The sequence below is a fragment of the Scylla paramamosain genome, chromosome 18, assembly GCF_035594125.1.
Source record: "Scylla paramamosain isolate STU-SP2022 chromosome 18, ASM3559412v1, whole genome shotgun sequence".
Classification (NCBI taxonomy): domain Eukaryota; kingdom Metazoa; phylum Arthropoda; class Malacostraca; order Decapoda; family Portunidae; genus Scylla; species Scylla paramamosain.
In genome coordinates, this window is record NC_087168.1 from 14,292,150 (window position 1) to 14,314,649 (window position 22,500).

The following is a 22,500-nucleotide window of genomic DNA, read 5'->3' on the forward strand; positions in this document are numbered from 1 at the left end:
CATTTATCTGTACCATCAATTCTAGTGCCATTTATTCGTGCAATTTCTCTCAGTGCCATTTATTCATGCTATCTCTTTGTACAATTTATCCCAGTGTCATTTTATCGTGGCATTTTCCATTTTCTAGTGCCATTTACTTTTGTTGCCATTTCCCAGTGCCATTGTCAAAGTAGCACGGTTTGCTCGCTCGTTAACACGTTTCCTGTGCCCGTGTAAATATATGAAATACTAGTAATTGAATGAACATATATTGATGGGGATCATGAAACGTTATTTGCATCTTGTTTTGTCCTGTCCTCCACCATCCCTCTCCCCAGCCATCCCCTGCCCCTGTGTGTGTGTGTGTGTGTGTTTGTGTGTGTGTGTATGAGATCTGGTTAATAGTTACTATTTTTCATTTATTTATCGAATTGTTTACATTATCTTTTATTTATTTATTTTATCTATCTATTTATATTTATTAATTTTTACTTGAAAATATTTGCATTCACTAGAGTCTTCGTCTCTCTCTCTCTCTCTCTCTCTCTCTCTCTCTCTCTCTCTCTCTCTCTCTCTCTCTCTCTCTCTCTCTCTCTCTCTCTCTCTCTCTCTCTCTCTCTCCTGGTGAACTAAATGTTTATATGTAATTCATATATGTAATTTTCTCAGCATTGTTAATAATCCACACAATGTTTTCATTTTCCACAAGCATTATAAAACATTATGAACAATTATAAATAATTACTGCCAATAATTTCAACCTAAAAATAAATAATTAAAAAGTCCGTCATGACTCGAGTGATTTTGAAAAGGAATGGGGTTCGAACTGTTATCCCGTAAGTCAACAATGGCAAGCTTTTAACCAGTTGCACCACCCAACCCTTCTTAGCATCCAACCTGCGTATGCTTTCTGTTTTGTCAGGAACGGCAAAAATAACCCAATCATGAAATATTAGACGAGCTATCCATTTAAAAGCTCCATTCTCTTTTCCAGATTCGTCGTAAAGAAAACGGAGTGGTGTCATCGTCCTCAAAAGGTTTGCTGTGAAGGTAAAGTGATGGAGGCAATCCGTTTTCTTTCTCCTGGTTTGAACATTTCTTGCCAAAGTGTTCGCGCCTTGTGTCTTGCATTACCCACCGTATTGTTTCCTGAAGGGTGTTTGTGTGTTTTGATCATGCCTTTGCTGGTGTTATTGCTGCTGCTGTTTTTGTTGTTGTTGTTGGTAGTGGTGGTGGTGGTGAGGTGTTTTTGTTGTTGGTGTTGCTGTTGTTCTTCTCTTCCTTACTCTTCTTTCGTTTTCCTTCTCCTCTTTCTCTTCCTGATATTCCTTCTCCTCCTCCTCCTCCTCCTCCTCCTCCTCCTCCTCCTCCTCCTCCTCCTCCTCCTCCTCCTTACTAATGTAGGTAGTTATTTTCGTATTTCTGATGATGGTGGTGGTGGTTGTAGTAGTAGTTGTTGTTGTTGTTGTTGTTGTTGTTGTTGTATACTTTTATTGTTTCTTTAGGATTGTATTTCTCCTCCTTCTCTTCCTGATATTCCTCCTCCTCCTCCTCCTCCTCCTCCTCCTCCTTTTTACTAATGTAGGTAGTTATTTTCGTATTTCTGATGATGGTGGTGGTGGTTGTAGTAGTAGTAGTAGTAGTAGTTGTTGTTGTTGTTGTTGTTGTTGTTGTTGTTGTTGTATACTTTTATTGTTTCTTTAGGATTGTATTGATATTTTACATACCACCAACAACAACAAAACAACAGCAACAATAATAACAATAATAAATAATATAGCCACCACCATCACCACCAACAACAACAACAACAACAACAACAACAATAACAACAAAAAAGTGGTCGCGCGGAACAACAAAAGTCCAACAAGAATCAAATCTCAGTGAATCGCCTCGTTTACAGCGACTTACTACCGAAGCTTCGAACTTTCCGCCTACACTTCCCATTTTCTTCCAGAACAAATGTAGGAACGTACTTTGAGTGTGTGTGCGTGTGTGTGTGTGTGTGTGTGTGTTATGGAAGAGTTTTTGAAGTTTCACCTAATGTGCCAAAAGTTCTTAGCGTTATCTTTTCTTTATTTTTATAAGTCATTATCACACTTTTTTTTTCTTTTCCTTTTTTTTTCTTGTCTATTCGAACGACTATACTTCTTTTCCTACTTTTTTTTTTGTCTTCGAATGATTATACTTTTCTTTTTTCCTTTCTTTTCCTTTCATCTCCAGATGGGGAATAAAAAGAATATCACTTTTAAGTATTTACAGAATAACAGTCGCAGTTTTATGGTCAATACTACTACTACTACTACTACTACTACTACTACTACTACTACTACTACTACTACTACTACCATGAAGTATTATTATTGTTATTATTATTATTATTATTATTATTATTGTTGTTGTTGTTGTTGTCAGCATTTTTACCATTGTTAATGAAGCAATTGTTGTTCTTGTCGATATTGTTATTGTTATTGTACATCCCAAGTTAGAAAGCAATAATAATTAAACTGTAGGAGGAAGAGGAAGGGAAAGATAAACTGAGAAACAGAGGAATGTAAATAATAATAATAATAATAATAATAATAATAATAATAATAATAACAACAACAAAGAAAATAACAATAACAGACACCTTCCTTTGTGCTCTGTGCGTAAGTTAACTCACAACAAACACAGGAAAGACAAAAGAAAAGCAAACTTAGATAACAATACAGTGAAATCCTTACCGGTACATGAATTATATTTGTATATTTGTTTACTTTCCCAGGAGCAAATATCAGCAGAGAGGGGAGTCCCAGCCTTGTGTCCTTATTCCTTTCTCTTGATTTTACGACACGAAAAAAAGTCGATTAATTAATTCTAAATAAATAACTTGTCAGATTGAAAGAGATGAGGATGCTAATAATGATAATAATAATGATAACAATATTCGGTAATGATATAACGACCTTCTCTTTCTTTCGCTAATTTTTCCGCTTCCTTTCTTTCCCCTTCTTTTTTTTTTTTTTTTCGTCGTCGTTCCTTTCTTTCACGTTTTTCCCTTCTTTCCGCATCCCTTTCTTTCCTATCCTTTCTTCTTTGCGTCTTTATTTTTTCTTCTATATATATTTCCTTCCTTTCCTCTCCTCTTCATCCCTTCTCTCTAATTTCCTTCCTTCCTCATCTTTCCTTCCCTTACTCTCTTCACTCCTTTCCATTCCTTTTTTGTTTCATTTAATATTTTTTTTTCTATCCTCTCGTTTTCACTCCTTCCTCTCCTTCCTCAATTCCTTTTCTCCTCCTCCTCCTCCTCCTCCACCTTTTTGTCACGTTTCCTCCACTTACCTCGTTCTTTCTTGCCATCTCGTACGAATCAGCATTGCAAACGTAGGTACATATGTGTGTGTGTGTGTGTGTGTGTGTGAGCAAATTTGTATCAATTACGCGAAATGCAATTTTCTGGCTAATCTATTTAATTTTAGTCAATATTCTGGGCGTAGTTTTCCAGATTTGCGGCAGCGGCAGCGTCGGTGTTGGTGGTGGTGGTGGTGGTGGTAATGGTGGTGGTGGTGATCTGAAGGCTGATTTGGTGATTTTGGTGCTGTGGCGAGAGGTAATTGGTGGTGGTGGTGGCGGCGGCGGCGGCGGCGGGGGAAAGAAGAGGAGGAACGGGAAAAAATACAGAGGAAAATAAAGACGATAAAAGTCGGTAGTCAAAAAATTAATTACACACACACACACACACACACACACACACACACACACACACACACACACACACACACACACACACACACGAAGTTAACTAGTTAGATACGAATGAGAACAGAGAGAGAGAGAGAGAGAGAGAGAGAGAGAGAGAGAGAGAGAGAGAGAGAGAGAGAGAAGGAAAGGAGGAGAGGAAGAAGGAAAAAGTAAGCTGCGTTATCAGATTAATGATAATGAACCTAGACCAGTTACTCTCTCTCTCTCTCTCTCTCTCTCTCTCTCTCTCTCTCTCTCTCTCTCTCTCTCTCTCTCTCTCTCTCTCTCTCTCTCTCTCTCTCTCTCATGAAGATTGGCCAAATGCAGGACTGAAAATTTAATAAACAAACATACAATTATACAACAGTGGAAGAAATTTTGAGCATTAAAATAAGAAACGACGGAAAATATTCTCAAATTTTCGCCTTCCTCCTCCTCCTCCTCCTCCTCCTCCTCCTCCTCCTCCTCCTCCTCCTCCTCCTCCTCGTCTGGATTATTCACTATAGCTCATAACTCAATAACGGAAGAAATATACAAGGCAGGACAAAATTGTTATTGTTATTATTATTGTTTTTGTTGTTGTTGTTGTTGTTGTAAAGGATAGAAAGAGAGAAAACTGTCATTGCCCTACTGTGTGTGTGTGTGTGTGTGTGTGTGTGTGTGTGTGTCTGTCTGTCTGTCTGTCTGAACATGTGTTGCATCATACCAGAAATTCTCAACTGTTCCCCACGAGTCTGGAAAACAAGCGTTACGTAAAGCAAATAGACCAAACAAAATTATTACCATTATCAAAACAACCGCGAGAGAGAGAGAGAGAGAGAGAGAGAGAGAGAGAGAGAGAGAGAGAGAGAGAGTAAAAGAATAAACAATACGAAAAATAGTTGGCACGGATCATCAGTACAGCAAACAAGATCTTATTTCCAATATTCCCATTTTTTTTATATGACTGTCTAGTCTCTCTCTCTCTCTCTCTCTCTCTCTCTCTCTCTCTCTCTCTCTCTCTCTCTCTCTCTCTCTCTCTCTCTCTCTCTCTCTCTCTCTCTCTCTCTCTCTCTCTCTCTCTTTCTCTCTCTTTAATGCTGTTCGTTTTTCTTTTTGTTTATTTTCGTGTGTGTGTGTGTGTGTGTGTGTGTGTGTGTGTGTGTGTGTGTGTGTGTGTGTGTGTGTGTTTTGTTTGGTTTAGTTTGATTCTCTTAAATCGTTGTTCATTCTTTCCTCCTCCTCCTCCTCCTCCTCCTCCTCCTCCTCCTCCTCCTCCTCCTCCTCCTCCTCCTCCTCCTCCTCCTCCTCCTCCTCCTCCTTATATTTTATTCTCTTTCCATTATATTCAATCAATTCCAGGTAGTATCGTTTCTCTCTATTGTTTTTATTCTTTCTTCTCCTCCTAACTGTTCTTTTAATTTCCTCTTCCCCATTCATCTTTTTCTTCTTTTCTTCTTGTCCTCCTTCGTTACGTCCAGTTTTATCGATACCATTCTTTCTGCCTTCTTTCCTTTCAATCTATTCCTTTCTCCTAACTTTCCGTCCTTCGTTTTTATTTTCCTTTTGTTTTTATTCCCTTTCTTCTCTCATTCTTCTTCTTTGTAATGTTTCCTGTCTTTCCTTCTCTTTTTGGTACTCCTTTCTCTCCTCTTTTCTTTCTTCCTTCTTTACTTTTGATAGTTGCATTCATTCTTTTTTTCTTTTCTTTTGTTTTTTACTTTACCTCTTCTCATTTTTTTCTTTCCTTCTCTTTTTGATACTCGTTTCCCTCCTCCGTCTCATGTTTCCTTTTCTTCTTATTTTCATACTTGCATTCATTTTTTTTTTTTTATGATTTTCTCTTTCCCGCCTCCTCTTACTTTTCTTTCTTCTTTATTTTCAAACTTGCATTCATTCCTTTCTTTCCCTTTAGTCCTTCATTGAGTATCGTAAAAGTATTCCCATCCATTCCCTTTTCTTCATTTTTTTCTTTTCTTACCTTTTTTTTCCTTTTCTTATCTTTTCTCTTTCATCTTCTTTTCTCTCTTCTCATCTTCTTTTCCCTTTTCTCCTCCTCTGTCTTCTTTCCTCTTCCTTCCTCCTTTTTCTCGCGTAAAAGTATTCCCTTTCATTGCCTTTTTTAATCTCTTTTCCCTTTTCTCATCATTTTCTTTTTCTCATCTATTTTCTCATCTTTTCCCCCGTTTCTCCTCTTCTTTCTCCTTTCCTCCTTTTCTTTCTTCCTTTTTCTCCTTTCCTTCCCTTCCCCCGTTCTTGCACTTCTTTCCCATTTTCTCGCTTTCTTTTCAATTCCCATCTGTCCCCATCACGAGAAACCTCCATATTTTACTTCCACCAATAAAATACTCAGGAGAAAATATGATATGGAGCAGAATAATAACATCAAGAGACAATAAGGAACGATTGGAATCCATAACTCATCATGGTGCAATATTCCAGTTGAAAATTTTGCCCGCCATTATTTGAACGAGTCAACTTAAGTGATTCTCGATTTGAAATGAAAATATGAGTAGTAATCCCAACTGCTGCCGGAAACTCCTGTGCTGAAATGTGCATAAGTTTTAAATGAACTGTGTAACGTAATTGCAGTGAACAAAATCTAACAGCTGATGAAACTCCTGCATGGATGCCTCATGTAAATGTTGAAATGCTGCAGTTTGTGTATGATTTTTCCCCAACGATTGCTCCATTCATTCCTGGTGATTGAAGTTGCGTCGACGCGGCTGTGTTTTGTTGTGTTGTGTTGTGTTGTGTTGTGTTGTGCTGTGTTGTGTTGTGAGGGATCACCAACTTTTTACCCTTTGTTTTCCCTTTGTTCTTCGTGGGCATAATTTTTGCAGTGTAGATGGCGATTCTGTTGACTTCATCAGTGAATATTTGCTTTTCAACGGAGAATATAAGACTATGAACTAAAGAAGATTGTATTCCTTAACTATTGTTCTTCAACGCAAAATGTAAAATAATCAAATAAAGCAGGTTGTAATTCTCAAGGTTTGCCTCTCAACGCGGAATATAAAACAATGAATGAGAGGCGGTAATTTGTATTGTTTGTTTTCCAATGCAGATTGCAAAACTAAATGATATGGAGCTTTAATCCTTCGTGTTTGTTTATCAACGGAAAATGTAAAACTAAACGTGAACTTTAGTTTTTCACGTGTTATTCAATGTAAAATATAAAATTATAAACGGTAAAAAAAAATTATAATCCTTAACATTTATTCAGTAACAGAAAATATGAAACAAGAGACCTTTTAATCTTCATATTTGCTTTTCAACACAGAATATCAAACAATAAAATGATAGCTATGATCTTAAATATTTGTTATAAAATATATATTTCAGCCCAGCAAATTTTTATTAAAAAGTTTTCAGATGTAGTGGTAAAATAGTGGTAGAATGGACTAAGTAATTTGCTGGTTGTTAGTGGCGAGTCATTTAGAGAACTTTAAAAGAAGAACAGGTGGAAATGGTTAGGCATGTCTTTTTATAGGCTACTGTCATGTGTAGACCTGACGAGTTCTTGCAGCTTCCTTTATTTTTTTACGTTCTTAAACTGTAAAGAGTTATGATCCTAAAGTTCTCTTCTTATCGCTTATGTTCTTGCTTTCTTAAACTATAAATAGATACGACTGTAAATATCCTCTTAACACTTACGTTCGTAAACTCTAAAAAGACATGAATATAAATATTTTTTTCTTAACACTTGCGTTCTTATATTCTTGAACTGTAAGGGATATTATTGTAAACATTCTCTTCTTGACACATATTCTTATACTGTAAAGAGATATGATCCTAAACATTCTCTTAACACGGAAAGCAAAACTGTAAACGGTAGAGAGAGAGAAGAGATTTGCATGGAAAGTGTTTATTTCGCTACTCAGTAAAACACCTTGCCCGCCTCAACCCCGTGCCGTGATTCGCTCTAATTTCTCAAGGGGAATATTCTCGTCCAGACGTAGTGAATGTGTCTTCTGGGCAGTCACTCCTCGCACACCCCCGCCACGCCAGCTGTGCATCCTCCCTCGCAGGTCCCCCGATAAATGGCCACCTGGGGACACCTGCGCGAGGTAAGCTACGGTGATCGCTGTGTCGCGCTTTCCCCGGCGTCCTTCAGTGAGGGGCTCGCATCCATCCTGTTAAGGTCAAGGACGAAGTTTAGGAATGTAGGGTTGTGGAAAATTTGAATTGCTGTGTTAATGCGATTTTTTTTCTTTTTTTTAAGATTTCAAAATACATGCTTCCTTTCTTTCGTTCTTTTTTCTCTTTTTACGTGTGAAGGAGGCTGATCAAGGGAAAAAAATTAGGAAAACAAAAAAAACGTATGTTACTGCTTTCAAAAGTCATCAAAAACAAAAATAAGAAAAAAAAAAAGGCAAGGAAAGATTTCAGATCCCGACGAGATTCTTTGATGTGCGCTAAGCAGATCTGCCAATAGCTGAAAACTAATTGCAATACAAGAATATGAATTAAAATAACGTGTAATGTACAGCTTCCATCGTTTGTAGGGGAGGATAGAAATGCGTACGTACAGTGTTGATCATAAGTCAAAGAACCTGCACGCACTTCCGATATTGTTTTAGCATTTTTCCTCCAGCCTAAGTCTCGTGATCTGTAGACTGTCTTATTACAAACATCTGACAGTTAATAGATTCTCCGTAGATCATAGAGAGAGAGAGAGAGAGAGAGAGAGAGAGAGAGAGAGAGAGAGAGACGGTAAATACAATGGAAATAAATGTACCGTGTTACTTGACTATTGACCACGACTGTACACGACATAATAATTACTTCTCTTCAAGGAACATATATAACAAGTTGCCTGAAAATTCAAATCATAATAGTTCCGCTGCGTATTGGAAATCACTAATGGGAGGATCGAGGGACGGAAAAAAACGTGGGGGCAATCGGAGGGTGGAGCCAATAATGGGGAGGCATCGTAATTAATTCAGATTAATAGCGTAGGGTAAATTTTCACCCTACCTGTTTATCTTGGTATTCAAAATTTGGGGCACCGGGGGAAATATAACTCAGCAACGGGAGGGAGCATGTATCATATCTGCGGTCTCTCTCTCTCTCTCTCTCTCTCTCTCTCTCTCTCTCTCTCTCTCTCTCTCTCTCTCTCTCTCTCTCTCTCTCTCTCTCTCTCTCTCTCTCTCTCTCTCTCTCTCTCTCTCTCTCTCTCTCTCTCTCTCTCTCTCTCTCTCTCTCTCTCATCCTTCCCCTCCTTACTTTATTTATATCTCTTCCTAATTCTTTCTTCCCTCCGTCCCTTCCTTCCATCTCTAAGTATCAGTAGCCTATAAAAGTCCTTAAATAAACTATTTTTCGCAGTAGCAGCAGCAGATATGGTAATTTCACAGACTCTAATGCAGGAAATTCCCCAATGAAAGAATTCCTGAGTGAGTGAGTTTATTAGGTTAGGTTAGTGAGTAAGTTTAGGTTAGTTAGGTTAGGTTAGGTTAGTGTGTAAGCTTAGGTTAGGTTAGGTCAGGTCAGGTTACGTTAGTTAGGTTAGGTTAGGTTAGTGTGTAAGCTTAGGTTAAGTTAGGTTAGGTCAGGTCAGGTCAGGTTAGATTAGTTAGATTAGGTTAGTGTGTAAGCTAGTTAGTTAGTGAGTTAGGTAATTTGTTGGTTAATGAGTAAGAAGCCAGTTAGTTAGTTCGTTAGTTATTATTTAAGTAGTCGATTGATAAGTGAGCAAATGAGTGAGTGAGATTAAGTGAATGAGTGAATGTTAAACTGAATGACGATGGAAATTAGTGAATGAGTAAATGAAAATAAGAAAGTAAGTAACATTATTGAGGTCAGTGGATAAATAAATGAGTGGAACTGAATAAATAAACCAAAGAAAATTAGTAAACTTGTTAGAAAGGAACGAGTATAACTGAGACTAATTGTAAGAGATCCATACTTATCTGCATGTCTATATCTCTGTCTGCCTGTCTGCCTCTCTGTTTGGTTCCCGTCCTGCGCCATCATACATCGTCTCGTCAGGCTGTGATTGGCCGCGCTAATGACTCACTTAATTGCCTTCAGCTAAGGGAGAGAGAAACATAGATTACGGGGAATGCCGGTGTGTCGAGAGAGAGAGAGAGAGAGAGAGAGAGAGAGAGAGAGAGAGAGAGAGAGAGAGAGAGAGAGAGGGGGGGCGAAGAAAGAGGAAAAGAAAAAAAGCTGAAAAAGAAGTAGCTCGAGGAAAATAGGAACCAAAGAAGAAAAGGAAGAAGAAAAAGCTGGAAAAGAAGAAGGAAAACAAGAAAAATTAAAACAAAAAGTTAAAGAAGAAACAGAAAAGGGAAAGAAGAAGCAGGAAGAGTAATAATAATAATGAGAGAGAGAGAGAGAGAGAGAGAGAGAGAGAGAGAGAGAGAGAGAGAGAGAGAGAGAGAGAGAGAGAGAGAGAGAGAGAGAGAGAGGCAGGCAATAGGGGAATAAGTAAACAAAAATAATAGCCTCCCCTTATCTCGCCGGGACAGTGTTGGAAAAAGAAAACGATTATTCACACTCGTAACTGTGATACCAGACTCAACTATATTGCGGGCTGCTGTGTCCTGAGGCTGAGAGAGAGAGAGAGAGAGGTTTTGGAATATTTCTTCATTCCATCTCTCTCTCTCTCTCTCTCTCTCTCTCTCTCTCTCTCTCTCTCTCTCTCTCTCTCTCTCTCTCTCTCTCTCTCTCTCTCTCTCTCTCTCTCTCTCTCTCTCTCTCTCTCTCTCTCTCTCTCTCTCTCTCTCTCTCTCTCTCTCTCTCCACGGTGGGAAACAGGCAATTTTGGCCATACAACTTTTATCGAATTCCTCTTTTCTTTCTTTTTTTCTTTCTTTATTTGTTTATGTATGTTTATCTATCTGTATCTTTTATCCATTTATGTATGCATTCATTTATTTACCTACTCGTTTCCTCCTTCCTTCCTTTCTTTGCTTTTTTTTTCCTTCAGATATTTTTTCTTTTCCTCTTTTCTTCTTCACATGAACAAAAAAAAACATGAAAATCTGAACTGAAAGTTCAAATAACTATATAGCAAACGATTCAATGTAATATTCGTGTAGCTATACCATGCTTTTTAAAATGTACGTGTTATAATATATGTATACGAAAGCTAATGAAACCTCCTATGCTGTTTGCCTACATACTCGTACATACCTCCCTTCATTAACATCACAAGGTGGGATGCATTAGTGAATCCATTACGTCTTATGATGATAAACTTATCCAAGCTGCCTAGGAATTATGTGAACGAAAATTAATTGTGGAGGGACGATTAATGTGAATGCTCCACTGCCTATGTAGGAGGAGGGCATCTGGGCGTGCGTAAAAGCGATAGAAAACGGATCTAGGTTGCGGTATCGATTGGAACTGAAAGAATTAGTTGAGTGAAAGTGAATGAGCTAATATAAAGAACTGAATGAATGACAATGTATAGAACTTAATGAATGAGTACGTCGAAGTGAATTAGCTATTATATACATATTACTGAATGAATGAGTGAAAGTTATTGAATGAATTTATGGGGCGTATTGTCAAACATTTCAGCGTTTTACATAGGCTATTTTTGACAGGTTCTACTAGTTTATTGGGAGTTTTCAAGGGTGTTTTCGTGAATCAAATAATTGATAAAACCTATTGAAAGTAGTTGAGGTACCGTAAGACGCCGAAACGTCAATATGGACCTGAGCACCAAAGTTGTAGTTCATGTTTTAGTGTGTTCTACCTCAGGTTGCGTCGGAATTGCTAATCTGGTTGTCCTCCTCGAGCAGTTTCCCTTCTTTCATAATGGACCGCATCCTTTGAAACGTTACGACCTCTTATCTCGACTACTTTAATCAGGTTGTAGTGAGGTTCTTGGGATCTTCAAGGTTGTTCCACTATTTTTGGTGATAATGTAAATTGTTTGGTTTACAAGAATGTTTTCGTTATAGCTAATTAACAAGAATTCCGGATTATCAATAGCAAAAGCATCCATGAAAACCTCATCTTTCATCTCTGTGTTCTTTGAAAATAGGCTAAGGTGGAGGTTCCTGGGATCTTCAAGAATGTTTTTATGATCGTGGTGAAGAACTGAAGCTGTGTCTTGCAAGGATGTTTTCAGTCTCAATGAAAGTTTAACAAAAATTTTTTATGACCAATAGCAAAACAACCCATGAAAAGCTGATCTCGATTTTTTTTTCTTTTTTCTTTTTTTTTTTTTTTTTTTTTTTTTAGCTCCAGCGGAAGTTACCGGTGTGTTTGAGGTTGATTTCATGATCTTAGTAATGAATTAAGGTGTTTGGTTTACAAGAATGTTTTCACGGTTTCAGTGATAGTTTAATAAAAGTTTCGCATTATCAGTAGGAAAAACGCTCATGAAAACCTGATCTATTAACTCAGTGGTCTTTCATAATAGGCTTCAGTGGAAGTTCCTGATTTTAGTGATACTTTAAGAAGATATTTGATTTTTATACAAGGATGTTTTCACTGTGTTAATGATAATCTGACAAAACTACTTCATCATCAATAAGAAAAACCCATGAAAACCTAATTTATCTTAATGTGTCTTAGTGTCTTAATGAGACACTGAAGCGTATCAAAACAAAAGCCAAGGTTTCTGTAGCCTATCAGTCCATCAGACGTCCCGCGTATAGTGAGGGAGTGTCTCTGCTGTAATATTAATATGTACCTCGCGCCCATGTCTTGGTGCCTGATGGGGATGGAAATGAGATGTTGAGCCTTTTGTGTGTGTGTGTGTGTGTGTGTGTAGCGAAGGGAAGGGAAGGGACCGTATACCGTACAACCTTTTTCCCCTTTTTTCCGCCCCCCTCCACCACACCCGTGTATAAATATGCCGCTGCTTTACTGTCAAACATATATATTGCACTGTATTTTTTTTTTGTTGCCAGTGCTATTTGTATACTGGTGGTGCGGGTGGTGGTGGTGGTGGTGGTGCTTGGATGGTTATTTTTTTGTTTTATTTTTTTTTCCGACTGTTGCTGTTCAAATGTTGTTGCCACAGCTGTTGTTGATGATGATGTTCTTAGTGTTATTGTTGTTATCTTTATTGTTCCTGCTGATATTTTTACTGTTACCGCTGTTATTCTTGTTTTTATCGTTATTCTTACTGTTCCTGTTTTTATTCTCGCTATCAGTGTTGTTATTCTCGCTTCTTGTTGTTATTCTTGCTGTTTTTGTTGTCATTCTTCTTATTATTGGTGTAATTCTTGCTCTTATTGCTCTTATTCTTACTGTTACTGTTGTTATTCTGTCTTAATATTGTTTCTCGTCACTACTGTTATTTTTGTTATTGCTGTTGTTCCGATGTTATTGTTACTATTACATTTGTTATTCTCATTGTTATCATTTTCCTTACTACTACTGAAGCCTTCTGTGTTACTCATTATACTTTTATTATTATTTTTGTTGCTGTTGTTATCTTGGTTGCCGTTCCTCGTGGTGCTGTTGTTCCTTGTAGTGGTGCTTCTGTGATCCTGTTTCTTTTGTCCTGCTTTTGTTGTTATAACTGCTGTTTGTAGGGCTAGAGTGGGTGGTGCTGTCGATATTATGCTGTGCTGTTCTTCGTGCAGTTACCACATTGCGTTGCTGTTACTGCTGTGAATGGTGTTATTAATATTACGCTGTGCTGTTTATTTAGTTACTGTGCTTTTATTACGGTATCATGTTGTCATTCCTGTTCTTTCTTCTCTTGTTGGTGGTGGTGGTGTTGACATTATCCTGTGTAGCTTTTATTTTTTGTTGCTGTTCTTTCTTCCGGTGGTGTTGCTGCTGCTGCTGAAGGGAGGATACACAGAGAGAGCGTGGGGGGAGAAGCAGCTGTTAGAAGTTAATATCCGAGCTAATATGACTTCCGTATTTAGTCTTTTTAATCACCTGATATTAGATCATTTGCATAATATCGTAAATTTTGGCGGTAATGGGCCCAGGCAGCGGGAATGTGGGGGGTGTTATGGGGTTGATTCATGGGTGTACTCTCTCTCTCTCTCTCTCTCTCTCTCTCTCTCTCTCTCTCTCTCTCTCTCTCTCTCTCTCTCTCTCTCTCTCTCTCTCTCTCTCTCTCAGTTTTTTCAATGTATGTTTTTTTTCCTGCTTCTTATCATCTCTTTATGTATTTTTTTTCTTTCTTTTTATGTATCTTTGCTTCTGTCCCCTATTTATTCTCTCTCTCTCTCTCTCTCTCTCTCTCTCTCTCTCTCTCTCTCTCTCTCTCTCTCTCTCTCTCTCTCTCTCTCTCTCTCTCTCGCTCGTTCATTTTCTTCAACCTCTTTTGATAACTTCATTTGAATTTTAAACACCTATTACTGTGTAGACTTTGCCTTTACTCAGAACTTTGCGAGAGAAAGAGAGAGAGAGAGAGAGAGAGAGAGAGAGAGAGAGAGAGAGAGAGAGAGAGAGAGAGAGAGAGTCGACGTGTACTATTCTTATGTTTTCGTGTATTCTTCTTCTTCTTCCTCGTCTTCGTCTTCGTCTTCGTCTTCTTCGTCTTCCCTCATACTGATTTAATTAAACTATTCATGAGTCTTGCTAAGTTTGTGTCATGAAGAACTAAAACATTTATGGCAAAACTTTGTATCATTTGCCAAAATATACGGACATATTTCTCTTCCTTCATTTCGGAGAGAGAGAGAGAGAGAGAGAGAGAGAGAGAGAGAGAGAGAGAGAGAGAGAGAGAGAGAGAGAGAGAGAGAGAGACGTGAATTTTCCACTACTTAGTTTACAAGTCTGAATGCAAAGCCGTGTCCCTTTCTCCCTCCCATCTTCTTAAGCCTCACGACTTTCTCTCTCTCTCTCTCTCTCTCTCTCTCTCTCTCTCTCTCTCTCTCTCTCTCTCTCTCTTAGCTCTCGTTGCCATTGTTATTATCTTTTTTTTTCTTTTTTTAAATAAAATAGATGTAAATAGATTGATTTATAAATATATGAAAAAAGACAGATGGACAAATAGATAGACATATTTAAATAAGTGCATAGAAATAAAAGTAGATAATGTAGAGGGATAGCTAGATAAATAGATCAACGAATTTACAGATAGATACATAGGTTCTTAGACAGACAGACAGACAGACAGACAGACAGACAGACAGTTAAATAAAGAAAACATTCATGCAGATAAATAGTTTGATGAGCAGATGGATGCCAGACAGAACAAAGAAAGCAATAATCTTGGTGGCACAACACGTGTACAGCATTGTGTGTCTTGGGGTAATTTGCTCTTGTTATGTGGGTTTTATTGATGTTGTTAATAAGAGTGAGAAGGGAAGAGGTAAATGTTTGAAGTTTGAAATGTGTGTAATGAATGAGAACATGTAGATAGATAGATAGATAAATAAATAAATAAAATAGATAGATAGATAAGTTAGACAAATAGATAGGTACGTATGGTGGGTATAATAAGTAAATAGATAAACTAATAGATAAGTAAGTGATAGGTAAGTAGATAAATAGATAAATAGACTGATGAATAGATAGACAGACAGATAATGTATAAATAAATACTTAGGTAGGTAGATACATGTGCAAATAAATAAACGAATAGAGAAATTTCCATGTAAACAGATGAATAAATAAACAGATAGAAAGATAGATATAGATAGATTAATTGATTGATAGACTAACAAATGGATAATTACACAAGATAAGAATATAGAAACAAACTAACAAACTTTATCAAACTAGCAGTACCTTGAGAGAGAGAGAGAGAGAGAGAGAGAGAGAGAGAGAGAGAGAGAGAGAGAGAGAGAGAGAGAGAGAGAGAATCACCAATACATCAACCCTAATGGTGGGCTTTCCTATACACTCCCTCTCTCCACAACCTTCCTCGCTCATTTCCTCCTGACAACACCTCATTTCTCACTCTCCTTCCCTCTCCCTCTCCCTCTCCCTCCCTCTTCCAACATCCTTCAGTCCGTTCATCCAGCCACCGAGAGAGAGAGAGAGAGAGAGAGAGAGAGAGAGAGAGAGAGAGAGAGAGAGAGAGAGAGAGAGAGAGAGAGAGAGAGAGAGAGAGAGAGAGAGAGAGAGATTGTTCATTTTATTGCGCATGGAAACGCGTCACTTTACAGAAATACACCACAAATATTCATAACAGTATAAATTGATAATTCAAATAATCATATTATGAAGGCAAGCAGGTCATGGTGAGGCAGCGTTACAGATCATAGGTGTGAGGCAATGACAGCAAACATAAATTAAATAACAACAGAGTGAAGCTGAGCGTTTATAAGTTGAAAGTGGATAATATAACATAGAACTGGTGATATTTGAACTTCGAAAGGCAAGGTGGACAGCGAGCGAAAAATTATGGAGAGCTAACATCCGCCAAACTGTGGGTGGCGGGTCATGATGAGGTCCAGGTGATCGTCCTGCACCAGGTATTGGCACACGTCTAGGAGAGGCTGCCCGCGTAGCAGGTCTCCCACAGCAGGACAATGCTGTGTTGCAAGTTATTGGAGTTAGGAGAGTGGCACAGGGGACAGGAGATGTAGTGAGGTTCGTCTGCCAAGCCCGCAACCTGCCACAGAGGTCGGTAGCCGAGTCTCAGCAGCGCCCACACCACATTGTGTTTTCGGACCCACAGTGCCTGACGGCGGTACTTGAAGCGATGGTGATGAAATGCATCAGTGCTGAATGGTGACGCTGGCCGCCCGCTGGTCATCCCTTCTGATGCTGGTCGAAAGTAGGCAGTGGACTTGAGGCACTGGAGGGAGGGACTAGGACCAGCGTGAGGGGCAGGCAGTCCACATGTAGCTTTGGCTAGGCGATCCACGGCATCACCATGAGATAGTGATACATGTGACGGGATCCAGACCAATTTGATATCTAGTAGCCGAGAGAGAGAGAGAGAGAGAGAGAGAGAGAGAGAGAGAGAGAGAGAGAGAGAGAGAGAGAGAGAGAGAGAGAGAGAGAGAGAGAGAGAGAGAGAGAAAGAGTCTTATCGAGTGTTTGCTTCTCTTATTTTGAATGGACAAACAAGCAGATAATTAGACAAACAGATAGAAAGACAGGTACTAGATAGATTGCCGCAGACAAGCAAATAGATAGATAGACAGTTAGGCAAACAAGTAGACATAGGTTGACAGATAGACAGCTTGGTAGATAGGTAAATACTGCACAGACGGAGAAACAAAAAGAAATGTACAAGGATGAATAGACACGTTGATAGATAGACGGTTAGAAAAATATGACACATACATATATAACATACAGAGAAAATAGACATGGGGAAGAAGGTAGAGATAGACATACAGATACATACATACATACATACATACATACATAAATGAACAGATAGAGAAATAGATAAATACTTAGATAAATAAACATACAGCACAGATACTTAATTAGTTATATAGTTAGATACAAACTGACATACATAAATACGTAGATAGATGAAAGGATGGAGAAATAGATAGTTAAATAAATAGACAAATAAATAGACAAAACAGTTAGATACGTAATTAGTTATATAGTTAGACACAAATCGACACAAATATACACCAGACAGATAGACAGACAAATAGGTAGTTAGACAGACTGACACAAACATACAGATAGGCAGACAGATAGGTAGGCAGACAGACAGACAGTTAGACAAACTGACACACAAACATAGATAGACGGATAGATAGCCAGACAAATAGATAGACAGGTAGGCAGACTGACACAAACATGCAGACAGACAGATAGATAGCCAGACAGACAGATAGACAGCCAGACAGATAGACAGATAGATAGACAGCCAGATACTTAGACTGACACAAACATACGGAGAGACGGATAGATCGCCAGACAGACAGATAAGGAGACATATCGATAGATTAATAGACAGACTGACACATAAAAATACGGACAGGCGGATAGATAGACAGACTGCCAGATAGATAGACAACCAGATAGATAGACAGCCAGGTAGATAGACAGCCGGACAGATAGACAGCCAGACAGATCGATAGATGAGGTGATCAGCGCCCACATAAGGAAGTGTGGGAGAGATTTATGACAGGGGCAGGACGTGTTCCCCATAACTGAGTCCTTCCATCGGCCCTTCCACTCAAAAAATATTTCCTAAACGTTCGCTAAAACTCAGGAAGTGACCCAACCTTTCTCACCCCCGTCCTCCTCCTCCTCCTCCTCCTCCTCCTCCTCCTCCTCCTCCTCCTCCTCCTCCTCCTCCTCCTCCTCCACCCTTCTCCTCCCCCCAGCCGTAAAAAAAAAAAAAAAAAAAGTTCGGCTATTGGGTAAGTTCAAATTTACGAGCGTAGAAAATAGAGAAATGGATGACCTGGTGAGTTTATTTAGTTTTTTTTTTTTTCTTTTTTCTAGTTGTATAGTTTATTTCGTTCCCTTTTTTTTATTTCTTTACTTTTTTAGTTTATTTTAGTTTATATGTAGGTTATGACTTTTTATTCTCTCTCTCTCTCTCTCTCTCTCTCTCTCTCTCTCTCTCTCTCTCTCTCTCTCTCTCTCTCTCTCTCTCTCTCTCTCTCTCTCTCTCTCTCTCTCTCTCTCTCTCTCTCTCTCACAAACATCTCTTTCTACTGTGCACTCCGTTACCTTTACTTTATTCCTCCTCCTCCTCCTCCATTCGTCCTCAACGCTCCGTCACAAAATTCAGGTCGTCCTCGTCGGTAACTTTGGAGCAAGACGTGATTCAGGGCGTCCCGCAAGGCGTGCAGGGAAAGTACACACACAACTACCACACTTGGAATAAGGAGTGTGTGTGTGTGTGTGTGTGTGTGTGTGTGTGTGTGTGTGTGTGTGTGTGTGTGTGTGTGTGTGTGTGTGTGTGTTTCATTGATGGTTTCCTCCTTTTTATTCATCTCTGTTTTTTTGCCTTTTTCTTCATCATCATCATCATCATCATCATCATTTTCTTCTTCATTTTCTTCTTCTTCTTCTTCTTCTTCTTCTTCTTCTTCTTCTTCTTCTTCTTCTTCTTCTTCTTCTTCTTCTTCTTCTTCTTCTTCTTCTTCTTCTTCTTCTTCTTCTTCTTCTTCTTCTTCTTCTTCTTCTTCTTCTTCTTCTTCTTCTTCTTCTTCTTCTTCTTCTTCTTCTTCTTCTTCTTCTTCTTCTTCTTCTTCTTCTTCTTCTTCTTCTTCTTCTTCTTCTTCTTCTTCTTCTTCTTCTTCTTCTTCTTCTTCTTCTTCTTCTTCTTCTTCTTCTTCTTCTTCTTCTTCTTCTTCTTCTTCTTCTTCTTCTTCTTCTTCTTCTTCTTCTTCTTCTTCTTCTTCTTCTTCTTCTTCTTCTTCTTCTTCTTCTTCTTCTTCTTCTTCTTCTTCTTCTTCTTCTTCTTCTTCTTCTTCTTCTTCTTCTTCTTCTTCTTCTTCTTCTTCTTCTTCTTCTTCTTCTTCTTCTTCTTCTTCTTCTTCTTCTTCTTCTTCTTCTTCTTCTTCTTCTTCTTCTTCTTCTTCTTCTTCTTCTTCTTCTTCTTCTTCTTCTTCTTCTTCTTCTTCTTCTTCTTCTTCTTCTTCTTCTTCTTCTTCTTCTTCTTCTTCTTCTTCTTCTTCTTCTTCTTCTTCTTCTTCTTCTTCTTCTTCTTCTTCTTCTTCTTCTTCTTCTTCTTCTTCTTCTTCTTCTTCTTCTTCTTCTTCTTCTTCTTCTTCTTCTTCTTCTTCTTCTTCTTCTTCTTCTTCTTCTTCTTCTTCTTCTTCTTCTTCTTCTTCTTCTTCTTCTTCTTCTTCTTCTTCTTCTTCTTCTGTAATTATTATACGTTAGCTTGCTGTTTTGTGATTTCTTGATTTTTTTCTCCCCTTTATGGATAGATAAACTTTTGGAGAGAGAGAGAGAGAGAGAGAGAGAGAGAGAGAGAGAGAGAGAGAGAACCTGAACCTGAACCTGAACCATTGTACTATCGTAAGCAGAAGACTCGCTCTCAAACTCACAAAACCACCTAATTACCTCAGCCCAATTAAGAGTCAAGCCTTGTTAAGGAGTTCAGGCTCGCAGCGTTTGGGAGGCGAAGCGCAGAGAGAGAGAGAGAGAGAGAGAGAGAGTGCAGGTGGGTGTAAACATTGCTTGGCCTAACTTTCTTGTACTGTACCTCACAAAGTACCGTCAGTTTACTCGTACTGTTGACACTGACAAACACAGCGTTGTTTTAAGTTTGTATGTTCCCTGTGCTATGATACGCCTTCATTTGCTATAACTTCGTTTATTCGTATGCTTGAATTGTCAGTATGCGTGTTTTTACTCTTTTCTTTACTTATTATATAAACTGCGACTTTCAGTATTATCATGGTTTATTGTTTTTCAGTGTTTCTAGTTTTCAGTTGCTTTTAAGTTTGTTAGGCATACTTGAACTGAACTTCTTCATACTTTTTTAGAGTTTTGAAGTAGAGAAATTCAATCCTAACCACTATTATTACGTTAAGATGTATTCTGAAGCGTTTGTTCCGTTTCCAGCAGGACTTTATCTAATGTTGTGTTCTGATGAGTGTTTTTCATATTAGTGATGTAAAATTCGTGTAAAACTCACGAACCATGGAAACACCCTTGGAAACCTTTAGAGAATGTCCACTAGAGTATGTGTGAAGTTGTCTAGATAAGACTTCCAAATACGTTTTCTATGTTGCAACGTGAACCTTCAGATTTTCTCCAGCCACTTTGCACTGCCGCTCACTCCTCGCCTTCCCGCCCAAGCTCGCTGTCTTTCTTCTAAATATGGCACTTCTGCTGGTCTTCGGGCTGTCTGTTCCTATAACGCTTCAGAATAACAGTAGCACTCCTCTCTTCAAGGGCTTGCTACGAGTATATTTCCATGATCTCCTCGTTGTCATTCTTCTAAATATGGCCCCTTCTGCGAGAGGCTTTCATGTGAAGCTTTTATTACTGTTGTCCTTTTTTTTTTTTACATCCACGGGTCTATGAAAATTGTTTGCATGAACACAGAAAGAGTTGGAAATTCAGTTTATCTTTTCTTGACTGCAGAACTATTCAAGTAGTGTAGAAATGTGTCTACAGGTGATTATGATAAAAAAAAAAAAAGATAGTCAAACAGTGAAAGTGTCAAGACTTCACTGGCTCAGAAAATAATAGTACCCCCTTCCCAACGCGAGTCTCGGAAGTTTTGCTACAGTTCCATTCACGCCTCGCCTCCTCGCCTGCACTCGGTAAAAATGTTCCCTTCTGCCAGAAACTTAAAGACTATCTATTCCTGTATTGCCTCTCTCAGATCCCTGTCTTTGGAGCCCCGAGACTCTGGGGATGCACCCACACCACTCACTCCTTAACTTCCCGCTGTCGTTGTTATAAATACTGCTCCTTCTACGAGAGACTTGAGGCGATCCATTCCTTTATTGCCTGGGGATTGCAGTACTTTCTTCCCTCCTCCCAGAGCCTTAAGTGTTCCGGGAAGCGCGCAGGGGAGTTGTATTAAGAGTTCAAACCTAGAGCAGCTCTGACCTCAGCTATTCTAAGGACTTACTGGCCACTAAAGGCAAGTTGTTATCCAGTTCCCCGCGGGTCTGTAAAAAGGTTAAAAAGGCACACGAGGGGTCCGCGCCAAGACAGACGGGGAGGCGCCCATGCATGTCAAGTACTCCCGCGAACATCAGTGTCCACACAAACACTGCTCGCCGCCACTTCAGCCTGAGTGCGTCGCTGTTTCGCGCATCCAAATGGTCCTGGAATTTTCACCACTGCCAGTTCGATTACCAGGCGATTTCCAGCTTCCGTAACAGCTGTCCCGGGCAGGAGTGCTATACCCGTGCATGGTGACAGTGTACGGACACGTGTGGATATGCGAAAGTCTCCAAAATACGAAAATTTCTGGACCACTACAGGGGAAAACATTGAGAAAGAAACGTAAAATAATGTTCTTTGCGACCTTTTCCACACTTATTTTGTCCCTGTCACTTAGAAGTAAACTAATACTTCCAGATGACTAAGCGCTGCAAAGATTACGGTGCTTTATTTGTATGTGATTAAATATACAATTCATACTAGACCGCAAAGTCAGCATTAGTCTTTATAATAAAAAGAAAAAAAAACTCCCATATACGTATGTAATTCAAAATAAAAGCTATCTTCATACATTTTCAGACCAAGTGACAACTAGTTTTTTTTTTCACATTTTCAAGTCAAGGTTACGGACAGGCCTCGTTTTTTCATATATTCTCAAATCAAGATGACAGCACAACTCTCTCTCTCTCTCTCTCTCTCTCTCTCTCTCTCTCTCTCTCTCTCTCTCTCTCTCTCTCTCTCTCTCTCTCTCTCTCTCTCTCTCTCTCTCTCTCTCTCTCTCTCTCTCTCTCTCTCTCAATATATATGCATTTTTGCACTGACAGGCTTTTTATTTTATTTTTTTTCTCTCTCTCCATACATTTTCAAACGAAGGTGACTCGCTGACAAACCTCGCACATTCCCTCCTCTTCTCTCAGACCCTGGATGAACTGCACCTCAGCCCTCGCCCAGCCGCTTGTAGTAATTGCTGTTTGCCTGGGAGTGGAATGCCTTTGAGTGCCAATTGCTGACTTGCTGCTGGAGGAGGAAGAGGAAGGGGTGAAGGAGGGTGAGGAGGAGGAGGAGGAGGAGGAGGGAGGCCATCGGTTATAATGTAAGTCAACTAAATCAGAGCAAATAAAAGTAATTTCTGTTGTAAATTCTGTTCTGTCTGTGCTGTTATTTTTTGTATTTTTGAATGCGTGTGAAGTGATGTTTTTGCCGAAAGGAATATATCGTTGCCAGAGAGAGAGAGAGAGAGAGAGAGAGAGAGAGAGAGAGAGAGAGAGAGAGAGAGAGAGAGAGAGAGAGAGAGCAAGCCACTAAGGTAACCGGACCAGAAAAAAATGAAAAAAAAAGCTTGGACAATGTTGCGAGAGAGAGAGAGAGAGAGAG

General features: G+C 39.0%; 1 protein-coding gene across 2 annotated transcripts in view; it reads left to right on the forward strand.

Moving 5' to 3' along the window:
* LOC135109135 (myotrophin-like) overlaps nucleotides 1-22,500 on the forward strand; it is a 199,402-nt gene that overhangs the window by 142,424 nt on the left and 34,478 nt on the right. For both annotated transcript variants that reach the window (XM_064020225.1, XM_064020223.1), the window contains one exon: nucleotides 974-1,029. In XM_064020225.1, coding sequence (XP_063876295.1) covers nucleotides 974-1,029 — 56 coding nt within the window. The remainder of the gene's footprint in view (nucleotides 1-973; nucleotides 1,030-22,500) is intronic.